The sequence below is a fragment of the Lissotriton helveticus genome, chromosome 1_1, assembly GCF_964261635.1.
Source record: "Lissotriton helveticus chromosome 1_1, aLisHel1.1, whole genome shotgun sequence".
Classification (NCBI taxonomy): domain Eukaryota; kingdom Metazoa; phylum Chordata; class Amphibia; order Caudata; family Salamandridae; genus Lissotriton; species Lissotriton helveticus.
Genome location: NC_136057.1, coordinates 1,465,859,018 through 1,465,880,471, shown reverse-complemented (window position 1 = coordinate 1,465,880,471; position 21,454 = coordinate 1,465,859,018). Strand labels below are relative to the sequence as shown.

At 43.6% G+C, this 21,454-nt stretch overlaps 1 protein-coding gene and 1 non-coding gene across 6 annotated transcripts in view; one reads left to right on the top strand and one right to left on the bottom strand.

Moving 5' to 3' along the window:
- SMARCC2 (SWI/SNF related BAF chromatin remodeling complex subunit C2) overlaps positions 1-16,361 on the bottom strand; it is a 588,171-nt gene extending 571,810 nt beyond the window's left edge. For 4 of the 5 annotated variants that reach the window (XM_078686227.1, XM_078686241.1, XM_078686231.1 and 1 more), the window contains exon 1: positions 16,142-16,361. In XM_078686227.1, coding sequence (XP_078542353.1) covers positions 16,142-16,252 — 111 coding nt within the window. In that variant the 5' untranslated portion in view covers positions 16,253-16,361. The remainder of the gene's footprint in view (positions 1-16,141) is intronic. The other variant, XM_078686233.1, reaches the window with a different exon arrangement.
- Positions 16,362-16,879: 518 nt separating this feature from the next.
- Positions 16,880-16,961, top strand: TRNAS-CGA (transfer RNA serine (anticodon CGA)). Its single transcript has one exon. It is a non-coding gene; the product is annotated as a tRNA-Ser (tRNA).
- The last annotated feature ends 4,493 nt before the right edge of the window (positions 16,962-21,454 follow it).

Below are 21,454 nucleotides of genomic sequence, written 5' to 3'. Positions count from 1 at the left end.
AACACATACAGGCTAGTTTCCACTTATAATGTAGATCACCAGCACTCGGCTGACGTCCGGACTATTATACAAGATTTGCGAGTCTAAATGGCATATACGCTAAGAGCATGTTACGTTTGACCATTGTTTTCACTCAGGCATACCAGCCTGGGGGGAAACATGGCCAAATGAGCACAGCCCAGCGGGAATCTTCTCACTTCCTTCCTGAGGGTACGGGATGGTGTAAAGAAAAAACCAAGGCAGAAAGCAATCTATAATAGAAAGGATATTAGGTTCGGGAGCTGGGTGGGTCAAACATCTAATAAGTGTCCAACGTAGTCTAAATAACTTGCCAAGAAATTCTCTGAAGGGATTCAGTCCGTATGAATTATTATTCGGAACTAGGATGTTGATCTCTGACCTTGATAGTCAGACTTCAGTGGTAATAGAAAAAACCTTTGATGTCAAAGACCGTTTGGCTATTTTGCAGGACTTAAACAAAACAAGAAAAGACCTGAGCAACATACAGTTGAAACAACAGCCAACAACCACTGAAGAATCACCACCTGTCCCGGCAAGACCTGTCTGGATTCCAAAAGTCGGGGATCTAGTCAGGGAGAAGATCGCGGTAAAGAAGGAATTTGGGCCTTCTTACAGAAAAGCAGTTCCTGTCTTGTCTGTCAACGGGACAAGATCAGTTGTACTACCGCCACTTGCTGGAAAAAAGGAGAACCGAGTTGTATCCATCGACCTGGTAAAACCACAACATGTGGCCGATAACAAACAGTAGGCCAAGTGGACTCCCAATAAGTAGCAGAACACCAAGGTTTGCTACCAGTACAGAGGTCCTATCAAAAAGGCTCATCACATTCGAAACGCCTGCAGAAGAACAAGAAGGACTATGCAACAATGCAATAGAACTCAGACCTCTGAAAACCCAAAGAAAGACATTTAGCAGAGACACACCAATCTATACTGAAGTACCGAGTGAAAATGCAAAAAACAGAAATCCTGAACCAATTGGAACAATTGACAGAACTGCATCCGGTTACTTCATCAACTTCGATGATTCCTCTGACGGCTTCAGTGAATCAAAGACACAGCCATCATCAAAATCCTTTAAAGACAAAGCGAAGGAACTTTTGAAACAACTGAAAGAAACATATCTGGTTTCTCCATGGATTGAATTTTGGGTGGGTTTTGGTGCATTTATCCTCATACTTTGGCTCATCATGGTATTTACTTTGGGACGCTTCATTGAGGGAAAATATGCTAAAATGGACACAGCAAGTCAGAACATCAACTTGGTCCTCAAACCACACACATCTTCACACGTCGAGAAAAGAGAACTTTCTTCAGCCAACTTCACAGCCAATCCTATACCTGGTGGGGTAGCCTGGGACAACACTGACTATGAAATTTATGGTCCGGTCGAGATCCTGAAATATCCACACCAAATCAAGATCTCCTTGAGTGACTTTGCAAAACCAAACTCATTTGCTGATGATTGGGACTTCGAAAGTATTAACAACATGATGTCTGACTTAGTAATGTCTGCTAAATTTACAAAACATGATTATTTGCAAGGTTCTACAAATTATGATAGTATGTATTGCTATAACCATTATGGTAACCATTTTTTACATAAATCTGCACAACCTAGAAATGTTTTAAGTTATAATCAATGGGAACATTGTGCGACACCTCCAAAAGGAAGCTCTAGAACCGTGTATGACAAATATTCATATTTTTCAGGTTTTAACATAAGTAATGCTGAAACATTTTATTTTAAATTGTCAAACAAGACAGGGATGAAAACCATGATAACCAACACAAAATTGATATATTCAGATTCATTCTTTGAAAAAATGAATACCTTTGGATTTGATTATTGGGACAAAAATGTTGATTTGAAAAGTGTTTGGGGTACAAAAGAATGGCAAGTACAGGGTATAGAAGTTTTGTTTAGAGCCTGCATGATCCCAGAACAAATGATATTTTTAAATGACACTGTTCAACAAACCACCTGTCTTGGCTTAGCCAAAATCAAAGATTTAATTAAACCGTCTATTCCAAAGCCAACAATGTTCAGCAATAGCTCTGATACAGATGAAGAGATAGACGTAAACCATATAATAAACCAAAACAGAACACATCCTGATTGGAAACAATGGTTGATCTGGCCCACAGATACAAATTACTGTCAAGATAGATTCCTGAATAAAACACAGGGTTTCAAAATGACCGGCCAGACCCAAGATATCCCCAAAGACATCACCCAGGGATAATAACAACCTACAGTGTGGGCAAATTATGCCTTCAATGGCTTCAAACTTCCACACTGCCTGAAATTAAGCAACACCTAACTTTACTTACTGATGGTGCTGACTTGCGTGATTTCATACTGGGACCACGCAAACAGCGCCAAAAGCGTTTCATAGCAGCCTCTGTATATGCAGCATACAATGAGGCCTGGAAGGTTACTCAAATTGAGACAGCAGAAAGAATACGGGAAATTGACCGTATCAATTTGGAAAAATCACTTTCTGTAGTGGACAATGGGTTAATGACTCTGTCCTCCAGAATTTTTTCATTGGACAGCATTGTGTCTTCAGCAATCGATATACTATCGCAAGACTTACTGTTATTACAACATGGTCAGTCACAATTGCGTTCCATTGTACAGCTTGGCTGGACGTTACAAAATCTGCGTTCAGGCTATGTGCCTTGGCGTTTAATCAACACAACGTCACTATTCCAAATCTTTAACCTTACTGATAGACAAATCGGTATGGCGCAAAAGGGTGCTGATTATACAATCTTGAGCATTGAAAAACTAGAAAGATTACCGTTGACAATGTCAGAACGACCTGTCAGTGAATGGATAATCCACGGAATCATAAATATTCCAATCTCAACCTTCAGGTTTCAATACTGCCAAAAATATATACAGGCTGGCATGTACGAGAAATTGGGAAAGGGGTACCTTAAAACAACTTGGAACCTGCCCTATTCACATGCATGTGTCAGTAATAAAGGACAGAAAGTGTTTCTTAGTGGCAACAATTGTGCCATGTCACTAAGCGGCACGCTTCTGTGTAACGGAATTAGTTTGCATGGAGCCTGTGAAGGGAATTCATACAACCTTTCATGTCACCAGCAAGGCGCACCTGCAACTGAAATAGAACCATTCTTTCAAAGACTCTATAATGGGAGTTACATTCTTATTGTAGACCGCAGATGTTGCAGTCTTATGCCCGGGACTCCTTATCTAGTAACTACAACGGCGAAGGTCAAGTGCTGTGGACGTTCTTTATTCCCCAGCTCCTTTCCAGACAGGGAGGCAAGGGCATGGCCCAGTTTGAAAATTACTTCTATTCGAATAGATACTTTAAGCAGAATGAAAACAGTGCTTCTTCAGACGCCTACAAGGCTCACGTCATCAAAAGAAACGTATGATCTACAAGTCGCAAGGACGACTGCAGAGATACATACATTATTATCAACTAATTCCCTCGTACATTTCGCGGAAATCCTGAGCGAAATCTTAAATATTTCTGATACCAATGGGATCTCAGGGGTATTTAAGACAGTATTTTCGATGGCATTAACACCATTCAAAGCCATACTGGGTATTTTTCCAGATTTCGTCCATTCGATTTTTGGCGGACTTCCCCTGATCCTGGGACTAATTGCAGGAATCCTATTCCTAGTCCTTATTTTTCGTTATGGCAACCCATGTCACAGATCAAACTCTCGCGACAATGGAAGATACGATCCTAGCCATTGGATACCGGGACCGGATATCAAAAATCCTGGGACTCTCCCGGCTTAGAGACCTGAACATGACTTGGTTTCTATCATTTCGACCAATGTGGCAAAGGTGTGTTTTACCTGTACTAAGGTGTCTGCTATGCGGAGAAGAATGCGTGTTAGACACCTGTCTGACGCTACAATCGGATGCGCCAGTGGATGCAGATACACTGTTGGTTCCTACCAAGGTTCACGCTTTGTGCTGCCCTCAAAGGCTGCCAATCCTGATGACGGCATTCCTGGAATCTTCACCACTGCGATTGAAGAGTAGTGAAGTTCAAGATGAAAGCAGCATCGAACAGGTACGACCTTCTGTCAGCAATGCGAATCAGAATGTCAATGCAGACAATCATGCGCACGAATGCATGGTTACACCTATTTCCGACTTAGTGGAACTTTCCCATGAAGCTGTTGACAGTTTTTTCGAAAGCCTGAATGATATGATGTTCTCTCCAGAACAGAAATAGAGACTTTTGAGTAAACTCGCACACGGCGTTCCCTGAATTCGGCCTTCAACTTTAAAAATAAAGTCACATGAACAATTCTTCCCACCAGTTCACGGACAACAATTTTTTAGCAGCCCCAAATTATTTTTCACAAATTTTTCGGGACACTTATCTTCTGCTTAAAGTAAGAAACTATTCCTAGAGAACTAAGATTTCTATTTTTAGATACTCTATAAACTTTAGTTGCCCGCTGGGATGTTCACAAATATTTTATTATGTGATGAAATGGTCTCGAACTTCCTTTCTGTATAGCCATATTAAGAGCCATTTCATGTGTATTTCTCATATACCAATAAGCAATAATGCATACAAATGCGTGTTTACTTTTGCATTTAAACCATAGCTTAAGTGCATACAATATATATGACTGCAATTTTTCAGTATATTTGAAAATTTCGAAATGCATTTATGTATTTTGGGGTGGTAAGGTATACACTATACTCTATAGTATGTTGTACTATGTTATACTATGCATAGATTAGTAGATATGACCATAGTTAGCGTGGAGTGGGTGTCGTGTATTTCTATAGGTTCTGAATCAGTCCCCCTATTCCTGACCCTATTCTGGTTAAACTAACTATCAAGTTAACTAACAGTCAGCCCATGAGGCAAGAAAAGCCCCCATGATGCAGATACCGTTATCTGACGCAGTCACACTACGGCACAGGAACGTGTTATCTGATTAGGTCATAACGCTTGAGATCTAATTAGACAAGCGACATTCCTCCAGCCCCTGATAAGGCATACGACGTTCTCATAACAAATCAAACCTATGACAACCTGGATAATCCGTGCGGCCATTGTTTTGATTTCACAGAGAACTTTAGTAAAGAATGTGCTAACGAGCAAGTCGTATGACATCTTTATTGACGTATCTATGTCCATCCTTACGTCAATCTCGGCACCTTTAAGGTATAAATATTGCCGATCTTGCCCTATGCAAACACACGCGTGGTGACAAGACGGAGCTGCCATACTTGCCGAAGCCGAGAGCAGAAGCAGACCCCGCTGGCGCAGCCCCGCCTTCCTGACGCGCTGAGAGACGCGCTGCTATCTCAAGCCGAGAGACCCAGCACCGGCGCTTTCGGGCAGCCCTCGCAGGCAGCCTAGAATATCGAGAGCAGAGAAAGAGATACCATTCCTCATTCATCCTAACTTCCAGGTACAGAACTGAATAACCCCTCACAGAGAATTCTTTAGTTATTCACTTGGCAAAAACAAACTTAACTTAAACTGTAACTTTCTATTCCCGCCCACGCATTAGACTTAGGTCAGGTACACGGGGTAGGCGTATTTAGAAACACCAGTTGAGTACGTTTAGTCAAATGTATATGTGTATGTAAATATATTTTAATCATTTTAAACATCATATGGCTCAGAAACCATATCAATGTTTTTACAGTATTATTTTATACTATTGCTTTTAATGTATGCACTTTACTTAACTATAAGTATTGCAATAATATCGATCCATTTCTCATGTATGAGAAAAGAGACTGATCAATAAATAACATCTTTTATTGAACACGCCCGTCTCTTCCTTTTCTCTACATTCTGATGAGACTAAGAATGCACGTACTGACTGAGTAAAATAATTGCCTTGTGCTCACACGACTCTCGAGATTGACTCTTGATTAGGGGAGAGCAAAGTTGTCATGTTCTATGGTTGTCAGAAACTAAATCCCTTCTTGTCTAATCAGGGGAGTTAATTCCTTCCTTGAACATTCGAGAAAGTTTCTAGCGAACTCTGAGCTTAGCTGGCAAACCCAAAAATTAAGTCTAGTATCGACAGTAGTAGACCTAGTTAACGTCTGGCCTAGGCCTTTACTGCTGTAGGTACTATTCCAATGCGCAGAGCCTATTGGGAAAATAGGAGCTACACTACACTAGTGTTCTCTTTTTTTATTATTAATTTCTGTAGGGAGTGTTTACCAAACAACAGAGTAAATCTATCTATCTATCGCCCTCACTCTATCTATCTGTCTATCTATCGCCCTCACTCTATCTATCGCCCTCACTCTATCTATCGCCCTCACTCTATTTATTTATTTAAAACATTTATAAAGCGCCTGACTCACCCCAAATGGGGTATCTCCGCGCTGAGGACAACAAACGATACAACACACAGGGATGTGGAATTCCTATAGCCCGACGCCCAGGACATATTGTTTGGAGTCAAGGGCAACAAGTTTTAAAGTGTATTTTGTCCTTGGGACAAGTAGGCCCAACCCCCTGCAGCACAAACCCTGTGGCTGCCAGTTTGTAGTACCACATTAAGGATCAAGAAAGGGTACTGCCTGTAGTTTAGTTAATACTTGTGTGCATGTGTTAATGCTTTTCAAACTTGTATTTATGGTTAATTAATTTAAAGCTTTTATTATTAGGGAGAGCGCTCTAAGTAAATGTACGCTCTGACTGCACTACTGACAGTGGTTCCAGTATGAAAATGTGTACACACACGGTTTCAAAGTTTAGCAATATGAGGTTATGCATGATGCTCACAGAATGCTCTCTGATTAGATGCAAATATTTGCAGAAGCTTGAAAGCAAGATTAATGTTTATTTGCTTTCCATATAACATGTTCCTAAAAAATGAAAGTAGGGAAATAACATTTTGCTAAACGACTGTAAAATTTCAGGTACCATTTCTTTGCAGCATCATTTAGTAAAATGTGTTGATGCATGCTAGTATTTCCCAAAAATATTCATATTGGAAAATTCGTGTAACCAGTTTCAATAAGATTATGGGAAACCAAAATAAACAAGCCTTGGCAAATCCAGTAGGTCTGACACTGGTGGTCAGCTTTTTAGTTTTGGCAATGCGTGACTTGTTTTAGCATGGCTTTTGTAAAACCTTATTGATGTGAGAGCTGCTGGGCCCTCACCATTATAACAAACATTGGCAAATGCAAAAATTGTTTTTGGTCTCAAAGAGCACACACTGCCACTGAACAAAACTACTTTGTGTACCGATATGATCCTTGTGAAAGAGCAGAATGATGTCACTCACAGTGAAGCCAGCCGATTCAGAGAGAGAATTTTAATAAACACAAAAGGTCATGGTTAACGCCAGACCAAATTAGAGGCCCAATTATTAAAGAAAGACTCAAAAGTGCACCTTTGGTATATGGCTTTCGTGAATTCACAAGAATTTACATTAGTAGGGCAAGAAATCGTACTTCTACAAAATATTTGTGAACCGCATTTTAGCATGAGCAAATATGCATGTGTAGATTTGCTCATGTGAAATCCTGGATGTTTGAAAGTTAATTTTCACTCCAACTACTTTTTTCCCAACTCTGAAAGAAGGTTTACGTATGCCACTCTCAGGAGTAATATTCCAACATTTCTAAGTATGGGAAAGATTAGAGAAGATTTGTTGAAAACCCTAAAACATGCACGTTAGTAGGTTTGCACAGACTCAATAGGGCATTCCAATCCTAGAACTACTGCTTACCACCATCTTCAGTCCCAGTATGTGGAGTTACGGAAACGTGGCAACATAAAATGATTACTAGTATTCAAACACTACTAGGGGATATGCCCTGGCATAATCAGAGAGGCTATATAAGAGCTCTTATAAAATGAGATTGCTGCCATAATCTGTGGCAGCACTACATGGCACCAAAGGGACAAGTAGATTTTGTTACAGGACAAGTAGATTTATGAAGCAACCTGCCCCATGGACAAGCAGATATTTTAATATATTCCACACCCCTGAACACAGGGAAAGAATAGGAGCTAAAAAAAGATGAGCTTAAGCGGTTTCCTGAATGCCAAATAGTTGGTATTCAGGCGAAGATCCAAAGGCAGCTGATTCCATAGCAGGGGGGCTATGTAAGTGAAGGATTTTCCTCCCAGTCTGGATAGCTTAATTCAAGGAACGACGAGTAGGCCTTTTCCCTCAGAATGAAGTGTGCGAGATGGGATATATTTGATTAATTTTTCAGCCAAATAGGTAGGAGCCATCTGATTGAGGCCTTTGAACACAAGGCAGCACACTTTAAAATGAATTCTCTTCCGAATAGGAAGCCAGTGTAAGTTATGTAGTAGGGGAAGAGATGGGGCTCGTCTGGGTGCACTGGTCACCAGACGTGCAGCAGTATTTTGCACTGCCTGCAAGCTTTGTAAGTCAGAATCCTTGGCCCAAATCAGCATAGCATCACTATAATCCAAGCGACTATCTGTTTCCTAGGATTTAAAAGGTCAAAAGAGACCATAGAATGGTGTGACCATATAAGCGAATCAGTGGATATATAGGTTAGATCCGGTAAATTAGAAAGAACCTGGTCTGGAATATGACCTGCAATATGTGTAGGGGCATCATTCCTTATCGTAAGGTTTAAAGCTAACATTTCCTTAGAGAAAATGCCAGCATCTAGGCCTTCCTGATTATCAATATGTACATTAAAATCTCCCAGAAGGACAAATGTATCTGATGATATGACATGAGGTGCCAGTATATCTAGTAGGTGCGAAATAGAATTAGAGATAGGTCTGGGGGGGGGGATAAACAAGAGCACCCTTCCAACTCAGCTGAGAATGAAAGTCAAGTCTAAAAACCAAGATTTCAATTTTATCAGTACTAAAACTGTCTAAAAGAGTGACTTTTATTGGATCTTTATAAATGATGGCGACTCCACCACCTACTTTAATTGGCCTATCCAGTTTTAGGAAGTGGTACCCATCCGGTACCGCGATCGCGATATCAGGAATGAAGGATGGTTTTATCCAAGTCTCCGTTAGAAACCAGATATCCGGGATAGAGGAGGAAAAAAGATCCCAGATATTAATTGCATATTTAGGAAGAGAGCGAACATTAGCTAAAAAACAATTCCAGCTCGTTTTCAAAAGGGTGTTATCAGTGTCTTGAGTGGCAAGTGACACCGCTTCCTGAGAAGGTGGTAAGGTCTCAAACTCACAGTGCATGCATGAAAGTGGACCCTCCATATTTAGAGGGAACTGGTTGGTGCACAAATTGATGTTATTCCCCCCTTAGCATTGGCTATGAACCTTCCAATGCTTAACAGCTCCTGTTTGGAATAGGCAAGGTGCTGTTTGGGGCTTAGTGCACTATCTGTGGAGAAACATGCAGGGGGTCTGGGATCTGACGTCTGACGGCGGCCTGGCGCAGACGGGCTTGCCTTTGGCGTGACTTCGCGCAGCGGCCGGCGCGGCCGCTGCGCGTCGCCCAGCACATCATTTTTAAAGGGTGGGAGCGGTAAAACAACTAGACCGCTCACCCTTCCGCCGGAAATGGATTTTTGATGGAAATAGAGAAGGGAAAGAAAGTATCTCCCTCCACAGCAAACGTGTGAAGCTCGCTGTGAACCGGGGAGAGTGAAAGCCAATCCCAAGTAAGTTTAGAGTGCAAGTAATTAAAATGCCGCTAAGCAAACTATTCACAAATAATAATAATTTAAAATAAATCAGAGCAAGTCAAGTCGGTAACGGCAATCATACCCCATGTGTTGGAGCGCGTCCGCTGCGCGTCGCCCAGCCCAGGTTTCTAAAGGGTGGGAGCAGTAAAACAACTAGCTCGCTCACCCTTCCGCCGGAAATGGATTTTTGATGAAAATAGAGAAGGGAAAGAAAGAATCTCCCTCCACAGCAAACGAGCAAAGCCCTCACTCTATCTATCTATCGCAATTACTACCACACACACACACCCAGAGCCAGCCACACACACCCACCCAGAGCCCCACACACACACACCCACCCAGAGCCACACACACCCACCCAGAGCCACACACACCCACCCAGAGCCACACACACCCACCCAGAGCCACACACACACTCAGGAGAGCAAGCAGAGCGAGGGAGCAGGGAAGCAAGCACAGCAAGGGGGCAGGTAAGCAAGCACAGCGAGGGGCCAGGGAAGCAAGCACAGCGAGGGGCCAGGGAAGCAAGCACAGCGAGGGGCCAGGGAAGCAAGCACAGCGAGGGGCCAGGGAAGCAAGCACAGCGAGGGGCCAGGGAAGCAAGCACAGCGAGGGGCCAGGGAAGCAAGCACAGCTAGGGGCCAGGGAAGCAAGCACAGCTAGGGGGCGGGGAAGCAAGCACAGCGAGGGGGGCAGGGAAGCAAGCACAGCGAGGGGGGCAGGGAAGCAAGCACAGCGAGGGGGGCAGGGAAGCAAGCACAGCGAGGGGGCGGGGAAGCAAGCACAGGGAGGGTGCAGGGATGCAAGCACAGCCAGGGGGCAGGGAATCAAGCACAGCCAGGGGGCAGGGAATCAAGCACAGCCAGGGGGCAGGGAATCAAGCACAGCCAGGGGGCAGGGAATCAAGCACAGCCAGGGGGCAGGGAATCAAGCACAGCCAGGGTGCAGGGAATCAAGCACAGCCAGGGGGCAGGGAAGCAAGCACAGCGAGGGGGCAAGGAAGCAAGCACAGCCAGGGGGCAGGGAAGCAAGCACAGCCAGGGGGCAGGGAAGCATGCACAGCCAGGGGGCAGGGAAGCAAGCACAGCCAGGGGGCAGGGAAGCAAGCACAGCCAAGGGGCAGGGAAGCAAGCACAGCCAGGGGGCAGGGAAGCAAGCACAGCCAGGGGGCAGGGAAGCAAGCACAGCCTAAACTGGTCAGTTGTGGGGCAGGAATGCCAGTTCTTTACACATAGCACATGTCTATGCAACCAATTTAAGTTGTCCGATTGCCATGACAGCCCACCATATATATGTCCCGTCCATGCCACACACTAACAAAAGATTGTAGGGACTGGGCTAGCAGTAATATTTAAGAAGCAGTTTGGGCTAAGGCAGTGATAGTCCAAGCACAGGTTGGGGCGATTGCGACCCTCATGACCCTTACATGGGGCCCCCCTGGTGAACAGCAGCAAGAGGTGCTGTTTAGTTACTGAGCACTAATATTCAGGGGGGAAAAAGGTTAAATAAAAAAGGGTAAGCATTTATTAACCTGCAAATATATGAATGCCCGTTTAACATTTTTTAGACAGCCTTACACAATCCCCGACTCACCCAGACCTCCTACCGCCACCCTGCTGGCATCAGTGCGGCCCTCGGTCACACCAGACCATACTTTGTGAGCTCTGGGCAAATGTTTGCGAGTGCTCATCTGTTAAGGGGTAAAAGTGCGAGCCAGATTACTTTGATTTAATGCACGTTGTCTAAAGCGAATTAGCCATTTTCACATGTAGGGTTAAACTATGTGCATAATGAAGGCACATTCCTGCTCAAGTTGTTTCTTCGGTGACTTCTCTATAAGGAGGTGTTGTTGACAATGCAACTTACAGAGTTCGACCTATGAGGTGCTGAAGTTGCTCTCGTGCAGATAGCAGACCCTTGAAACATACAGGCTGCACAAAAGAACGCCCCCTCCCTTGCAGTGGGACTTTTTATTCTGACATGTCCTAAAACGACATAAGTACAACTCGCGTTTGCCCGTATGATTTGTGGACACTAAAAGTTTCAATTTCAAGATGATTCTCTGATTTGACGTCACTTTGGTCTGAACACCAGAGCTCTCTTCACACACTTAATTGTCGCCCTTGCCTTCATACCGCTATACGATCAGTTTGATATACTTTCATAAACTGGATTAAAACACAAGAGTCAGTTTAGACAAAAAAAAACGACCATCTTGTAGAAGGTGGTGCCAGGAAGCTGAACCAGTCTTCTAGGTGGATGCAAGCCAGGTTAAGGCAGAAGCTGCATTCATGGCTCGAAGCGGCGTTGATGGGATACTAGAGAAGTGAGCCCCGCTGGGTACCCCTAAAACCTACACCAGGTCCAAAGACGCGGACTGGCAGCCAATCAGCTTCTGGCTGCTTCCAGGATGCGGGAGAAGTTTGCCAGAAGGGACGCCATTTTTAAGGCACCAGCCAGGGTGGCTTGTAGGAGGGACGAGACACCAACATTTGGTTATTAGAGAGCGGGGTGAGAGAGAAGACCCATGTAGCCAAAAAAGACGCTTGTGTGAAACAAAGCAGCCCAGAGCCCACAGACCGAGTGCGGCTGTCACAGCAAGACCCGAACCTCCTGTGCAGCGTCACAGATGCATTGCTCAAACAAGGACACCTACGTTTGGGACAGCTGAGGGTAAGTAGGTGGCAATGGCAGTGCCCAGCACATTTCATCTGCAAGGTGAATAATACCAGGAACACACTAGGTGACAGATACAACAACAAATAATAACCACCCCTTGTTGAAACCGCTCAGGCAAGCACCTCCACCCGCATCTCCGCTCCCTTTTCTTAGTTACAAATACTCCTGCTCCCCCTACGCAAGCCAACTTCCTCCGCTGCACCCCACGGCAGAACTCGCATAGTAAGTACAGCAATAATCAAATACCATCACAGGGGACGGAACAAACATGCGACTGCCAGCCAATGTAATCTATGAACTTCACCAAGGAATGCCGCAACACCAGAGCTACATTCCTAGCAGTGAGGGAATGCCAGCCCAGAGACCATGACTAAGCCAAGAGCGGGGCCTGAAGTGGGCGAGCACTCCCCATATTTAGGGGCCGCATCCAGGTGAGTCAGTCCCATTTACGGGATACCGTGATGTGTCGGGGGAGGAGGGGCCATGGCAAGGCACGATTCCCTCGCGGGTCGTATGTCCCCTCGGGGGTGCCGTCGGGAATCTCCAGGTCATCTGGTCATCAGGGCCGCAGAGTCTGTGCAGACCCGTTCTGGGTTCATCTTTGGATGCCCTAACGGAGCTGCCGTTTTGGAGTCAAGCATCTGATACAATTGCAACAAGCAACGGAGAGTGAAAGGGGAGGGGGGGCGGGAACGGGCACACGGGGAGGGGGGCGGAACGGACACAAGGACAGCGGGATGGGGGGCGGGAACCGGCACAGAACAAAATACCTAAACTTACAAAGTGAAAACACATTTATAAACAAAATACTCCTTACCTGATCCCTGATCGCTTCGTGGGAACTCGAATCTTGAACTAACTCCAACAACAGACGCATGTAAAATAAAGAAAAAATGGCGACTCGAAAAAAAAAAAATAACACACACCCACCGCCGCGATGACGAACAGAAGTGGGTGGAGAGGGAAAAAATCGCGGGAACGCCCCCGAATCTGGTCCAGCCTTGACGGACAGATCCGGCACCCAATGGCTAGCCTCCATTTATGGAGCTAGCCAATGGGAGCAGGGGGACGTTCCTTAAGTCCTTATGGTAAACAAAGGATTTCGCCTGCGCAGAGCGCAGCCTTCGGCAGGCGAAACCCAAAAATGTGTCATTTACAATACCAATAGCTCAAACTTTCCTAATGCGAGACCTATTACATTGCAAATGCTTGTTACCAAATATGTGGAGTCTAAAAGTAGGGAATGAGATAAGTCAAATCAGGATCCGAAGACATTTTATAAAAATAGATTATACATATAGAAGGCCTTATTATATTGGTTATGAGCTATAAGCATTGGGAGAAGATATCTCCCTTGTAAACACTCCTTTCTCCGCCTTTGTTAGACATGTTTTTCAAGGTGTCAATTGGGGGGAGGGGCTTTATTACCACAAACTACTTCGCCATGACAGAGGGCTACAAGCCTTTACACCACAGAGGGCAAATTCAGCGAGTAATAAAAAGAAAAGGAGACTGTTTCTACTGAAAGCACCACAAGGCAGTTTAAAAATAGGTAGCGTCATATGCAGAGGATCTGCAAATGTGTATCATTTAGAGTCCAAATTGAGGTGCACCGACTTGCAGCAACACAGTAGGTGACTGCATCATCGTCCGGTCTCACACAAGTCAGTCTAACCGTACAGCAACCCAGTTAGTCCTCTCAAGAGAGATTTTCAACACTTTTGAAAGGGTGTAGGTTGACAGACAAAATGAGCCAGCCGAACACTGAATAACAGCAAGACATGTAAATCTGTAAGAGCAGAACAGAATCTGCTGACACTCTAAGATGGATAGTAATCCCAGAAACAACGTGCCACACACACAATTACACATTGGGAGAACATGCAGGAATTGGATGCACACCTGGAAATCTCCATGACAATAGATTTTCACCATCAAAAGAAAACAGCAGTGCTGAGGCTCATACCAGGTAATCGTCAGCTAGGCATCCTTCTCCCAACGTTCTAGTCTCAGGTTCTGATGAATGCGGGGCATGAATCAAGTTCTATGATATGCTCTCTCGATGTTCCATTCTCTAGTCCTGAAGACTGCAGAATGGGAATCTAATTTCAGCACATTGTCTCTAGATGAATGAAACATCTGGAGACTAAAATCTGGAAACAGATTTCAAGTCCAACCATGCAATCTTCAGAACCACACTCTGAAACATCTGGACAGCAAAAGTTGTAATTTGGTTCCTAGCCCTCAATCTTATACATCAAGAAAACACAAGAATGTTTCAGATATCTACCTTTATCTGGCACTCCTAAATACAGAGAACTGCATCTCTGACAAACACGCCCTAGAATTTGATTCCAATCCAGCAATGTTCAGAAATCGAAAGGACATATTTTGAGAATAAATCTGAATCCTATCCTGAAATTTTGAGAACCACAAAACAGAATATAACGAAAATGCATGCAGAATATCATTTTCTATCCTGCAGCCTTCAAAAAACTGGAAATTACACATTGGGAGAGTGCATGCTGACATCAGACGCCCAATAAATACTCAATCTTCGGAACTATAGAATTCTACATCAAGACAGCACATACAGGATACAGAGTTTTAACCAGCACTCTTCTGATCCATAGAATGGAACATCTGGAGAGCACAAACTGAAATTAGATTTGAATCCAGCAATATTCCAGAGAATTGCATATCGATATAACAAGCCAGAATGACATCGTTATCTGCCAACTTTAGATACAAGAATAGCACATACTGGACTCAGATTCGTCATGTTAATGGTTCCACTCTGCTAAACTTGGGACTGCTCAGGGGAAGACATATTAGAATCAGATTCCTATCATTCAATATTGCAAAACAACGCATAAAGCAAGAAAGATTTCGATCCCTAATCTTCAGAAACAAACACACGAACACTGGGATATCACTTTCTGATATTAGCTACTTATCGTCCAAGTATAACACCCAAAGAAACAAGCATCAAAAGAACACACGTTGAAAAAGATTCCTATATTTTACTCTGTGGCACCAGAGATTGGGACATCAATGTACCACAAGTCGATATCAGATTGCTCTTGTACAATCGTCAGAATCAGAGAAGTCAACATCAGGAAAACCGAACTATATATGTCAATCTTCAAAGACACAGAACCGCACATCGAAACATAACGGGGGTGTAGATTGCTAACATGCAAGCTTCAAAACAAGAAAAACAGAAAGTCTGTTGGAAACTGATTCATATTGGCAGCCTTAAGAACCAGGGAATAGTACATTAAGCGAGCGAATGCAGGAGATGAGTAACAATGGAAAAACGTGTATCGTTAAGGGGGAGAAGAAAACGTTAACTGGGCAAATGGAAGATGAGTGAATGGGGTACACAGGAGGAGTGACTATATTTAAAGGGAATGGAGTAAAAATAAATGGGGTGCATAAGGATGGTTGAGTATGAAAAGGGATGGTGGGTAGGTAAAAAGAAGAGAAGGGCTGAGAGCAAAGTGGAGACTATGTTGAGAAAACAGGCAGGTGAATATTGCTGGAGAAAGAAAGGGTGGAGTGTGCTTGAGAAACACAAAGGCTTTTCCAGTGGATTCTTCCAGGAGACTCCCGAATGTTTATTTTTTGGGAGAAGGTCTTTCATTCGTCCGAGACAGTTACCCAGACGGTTCCCCTAGTAACTGCACAACCATCTGGTGCCGCCTGCCACCGATCAACCCATTGCTCTTCCAGTCCCCTGCCTCTCTCCCCGTTCTATCCCACCACTACTATGCTTCCCACCTTCTTGCAGTTCTTGCCAAGCCAGAGGCGAGCGTTGTCGAACAGGCACACAGTGTCAGAGGCCTCATAATACTTCACATTAGGGCCGCCGTCCTTCTTCCGCACCGCCATCTTCTAACGAGCGCGGCCGGGCCACAACGACACCTGGTGGGTAGCGGCGGCAGCGCGAGCCCGGGGCCTGGGCCTAGCCGCTGGGTAGTATTGCCACCTACCGGTAGACAAGGCAGCCGCCTCTGCAGCGCCGTCCGTCTTCTGTTTCTAGAACACACTGGTCTTCCAACACTAGACTGCTTATCTGTCACCCATTTCCACCTATCTACCGCTTAAAAAAATATAATGCTGTACATCATAATAATGTAGACAAGTTTATTTTTCCGAAGCATCAAGCTGCCTTGCATTTTTACGTTAGGTAAGCGTGGCTTCTGTATTTTGGTATTTATTCATATATAGCCTTTCTTCTATGGTGCACTGGGCCTAAGGTACGATCAGGGGGGCCATCTTGGATTGGTGTTCTCTCTACGAAAATACCCGTCTTTTCTTTCTATGTCTTCTTCCACGCCTCTTAGTTCATCAACTGGAGAGCAAATAACAGAATCAAATCTCTCTCTTGCTTGCTTTGCTAGTCCTATTGTAAAGTCATGGTAAATAACGCAGACAACCGTCAATCATAGTATATATCTGGCAGGTCATTGGAAATGAATTCCTTGTTAGGAAAGGATAATACTTGTTTTTCTGTCAGTCACGGTGGCCGAGTGGTTAAGGCGTTGGACTCGAAATCCAATGGGGTTTCCCCGCACAGGTTCGAATCCTGTTCGTGACGGCCGTCCTTTTAATGTTTTATTTAATTTTTTTGTTAACTGTTTCAGGGGAGCTGATAAGAAATGCCCTGATGTATTGTTTTACAACTACACATGTACTTCAAAGCAGACCGCCGTTTGGCTGTCTGGGATTGTTATTAAAATTTCCATCGCTTGGTTACATCATTTGTTCCCCAAAGGGGACTCTCGACATCTGACGCCCCACATACACATAGGTTTTTATTGCTATAATATACATTATTACTTTCAGAGCTGGGGGTTGTGTGTGTGTGTGCGTGTGTTTGTGTGTGTATATATATATATATATATATATATATATATATATATATATATATATATATATATATATATATATATATATATATATATATATATATATATATATATATACATACATACATACATGGCACAAGTCCTATACAAAGAAGTGGGGGGGGGGGACTGACCAAATAAGACAGTATGCAAATTACACCGTGACGTCACGACGTAGCATTATAAAAGAAATAAAATAGTTCTATTTAAATAATTTGTGTAAATACTGGGACAGACCAACCCATCTGACAGTCTTACAGTGTCTGCATTTATATAAAGGGACAGAACAAAGGCAAAAGCATGCCTCTCTTAAGTACCCGTGAATAGAAGGCTTGCTGTGTGCCTTTGTTTCCCTCTGTGGCATTTCCATTTAAGTGCGAGGTTCCAGGCGGCACCCAGTCATCATATTCATAAGCAGGAGCTGGTATTGAAGGTACAAAGATGCCGGTATGGAGAAATGATTGCATGCCGCAACCCACTGTGGTAATATGTATTTTATTGAAATACGAAAGTACCTCTAGTCAGACCCATATGATTTCAGTAGGTGATTATATCACAACATATTTCACAGAGGATGCAATGTGAGGGAAAAGACTTTTATTTTATTTAAACATGTTATTATTTTTTTACTTTTCCATTTTTTCTCTTTTTGTCATTTTTAGTACACATTCATTTCTTTATAAAAAAAAGGAATTTATCAACATTTTATATAGACCACTCTTTATGGCATATGTTTTCATAATGAAATTCTATTCAAGAAGAAACTCTTTTCATGAAAAGGAACCCCAAAAGTTCATACCATTCATTCTATCATACATACTACTTCACTCACTGCCACAACCTATAACAACAAACATTAATAAACATACAAAAAAATAAATGTATATAACTGAGGGCCCCTATAGGTCTTACAAAGTCAAGAATTCAAGATCTTTCACTTTTTTTGGTAATACATTTTCCATTTCTCTAAATTTCTTTTCTTCTTTTTTACATTATGACTCTCAGTGTAGGGGTCTCAGATGCGTACGGCCTAAGTACGTTTCGGTGATTGGTAATTGGTTCACCTTCTTCAGGGCCAAAAGAAAACAAACTATACAACAACCAGATATACACACTCTATAATAAAAGCAGGGGGTTCTTTAGTATCAGAAACAAAAACATATTATATTCAAAATTAATTACACTCCTTAATAATGCATCCACATGGTAATTCAATAAATACTATTTACATTATTTGCACGCTATAGTGAAGACATGGGCTTCAAGTACCAAGATGCCACGGGAGTGGCGACGCCCAGATGGGCAGGACTTTAATCAATTAAAGGTGTTTAACCCCTTGCGTGCTTGTGACGGAACCAAGATATAACTGCATTAAAGCAGGAACAAAGTCTTGCATCCATGTCTAGCACTTTATACAATTGCACTGTCACTTTAAATAGTGGTGTTATGCCCATGTGATGTGTCATGTGATCAAGGTCCGAGAGGGACCGAAACGCGTCATGACGGTGGTGTTTGGGCGAGTAAAGAAATAAAGGAATATTTGCACGAATCTGGGTCTGCATCGTCTCTTGGGATCTGAGTCCTGTGTGCTGGAGGCGAAATCAGGAAGTTTGCTTACCGGATTGACTTCCCCGGTAACGGCGTGACCCCTCCCTTGGAGTTTGGGCTGTACGGCAGGAAGTGTTTGGCTTCGGGACTGCGGCTGCAGCGGAAGTTGGTTTTGATCCTTTGTTAGAAGGAGCCGTGACTGCCCCCGTCGAGCGAGAGGAGTATCCCTGTAGCAAGGTGAAAGCAAGCTGGAGGATCGGTTTTCGGTTTCTAGCGGTAGAAGCGGAGCGGAGCAGGGAGCTCGCATCTGACGGTGAGGGAGTAGTGCGCTAATTCCGAAAATATACTTTTTTCCGTGGATATTTACGCTGCGGGAGGTATATACATTTGCCCCAAGTTTGTATGACACCATGTCCGCCGACATGTTACGTACCCAAGTGGCAGCTGCCTCTGACTTATTTGTAGATGCCCCGTTGGGGGCTAAAGTTTCCGATAATAACATACCTCCCAAAACTGGTTCGTCAACCAATCTGCGTGAGCTATACAAAAAACTTGAAAGGCTAATAAAAGCAGAACAGGCCAAGTGGTGGGAGCATTGCTCCCTTAGTCGCTATTTAGAGGTGGGGCGTATACTGCGGGGGCTACCCATCATGCTGGCCCCCAGCTATGAAAATCCCGACCCAAATATGCTGGCCGCTTGGGCAGAAATCAACCTTGACTCCTCAAAGAGACTAGTGGTGTTGCTAGTCGAATACGCCGAAAGCGACAGACTGAAGTTACAGAGTCAAATTGAAACAATTAATGAGGAGATTGCTAAAGTAGAATCAATGCCAAATGACTCATCAACATCATTAACATCCACCACAGTGGTGCATAAATTTAGGGAAGACATGTTGGCACGCCTGGCCCGTGAGGAAGAGATAATTAAAAAACGCAAAAGCTTCAAGTTCCAAAGGGATCGATGGGACTATGAAAACGGGCAAGTGTTCACATTTGCCAAGAAGTATAACTTGGCTAAGAGCAAGAAACAGCAAAATCAAACACAGCAACAGGCGACTGTGCAACCTTCTGCACCTAACGAATTGTTGACTGCAGCTAGTAGCTCCATGGCTGGCTCATCCACTGACCTTAGCTCAGCAATTGAGAGTGGATCTGATAACGAGATGTCACGTATGCAGAGAGCGGGTTTTCAGAAACTCACCTTGGCGCAGGAGGTGGATTGTATGAGCCAGGACAGACGACAAACACTGCGCTCCAGGGCTCAGAATGCACAAAGTGTGCAAACAACAAGTCAAGGAACTACAGGAGGGGGGAACGCCGGAATTGCCACAAACAGCGGCACAGTTCCCAAAAAGCGTTACACCAAGAAGACGAAGAAACAATGGAATTAATAATGGAACCTTCAACCACACAGGGGAAATCCCGAACAATTATAAATTTGACGGACATACAACTTACAGAAAATGAAACATCGGTCCTATCATTGGGCTTGTCCTTTTGTCCTAAAGGCAACTTTAATTATGCTGACTGTCGAGTAGATATGTTTAAATTCGTGAGAAAAATAAAACTCAAAAAGTTTCATCTACTCCAGGGCAGCACTAAGAACAAAAGTACAATCATGGATACAGGTGAGGAAATAAGAGACATTGCGATTCAAGACATTGGCCTGATGCAAAATCTTTATCAATTACGTGAGGAGGGAGATGTCACGGGTGAGGTTTTGAGCCAAATGCCAACAATTACAACTCGAAAACCTTTAACAGCATTTAAGGCAAAATCTAAATTCTGCCCAATCATGATTCATGACAATGTGGACATCTTCCATGATAAGGTGACACAGGAACTGAAAACCCTTCACAAAAAGCAAAATGAGACAATAAAAAGATATACGGCCAAGGACAATGCCTATTTCAAATTAATGGCCAAGCTCAATAAGAACAAAGAGGTTGTGGTACGCCAATCAGATAAGGGGGGCAATATTGTCCTCTGGCCCCGGAAAATGTCATGTGAGGAGGCAGAACGGCAGTTGGCCGATAAAAACTGTTATAGGCGTTGTGACTTAAGCGTGGTAAGAGCATCGTGGGACAAATTCTACTCCTGGTTGATGGCCTGGAGAAGCGCGGGGCTACTGTCAGCAGATGAGTATAAATTTCTGAAAAACGATAATCCCATAATACCGGTACTGTATCTGATACCTAAAGTCCACAAGAACATTCTGAAACCACCTGGCAGGCCTATTATTTCGGCTTGTGGTAGCCTGATGGAAAATGCCAGTAAGTACGTGGATCATTTTTTGCAGGACTGTGTACGAACATTGCCCTCGTTTATACTAGACACAGGTGACCTACTGAGAAAACTGGAGAATGTGACATGGAGCGAAGACATGGTGCTCATTTCTATGGACGTGTCGTCACTGTATACTAGTATACATCATAGGGACGGTTTAAAAGCTGTAGATTATTTCCTTCAGAAGCGTCCCATGTGTTACATTGAACATAACAGGATGTTACTAACTATCATTACCATGTGTCTGGAAAATAATTACTTTCTTTTTTCCAAGCAGATTTACCAACAAATCAGGGGCGTAGCTATGGGGGCATGTTTTTCCCCTAGCTACGCCTGCCTGCACATGGGT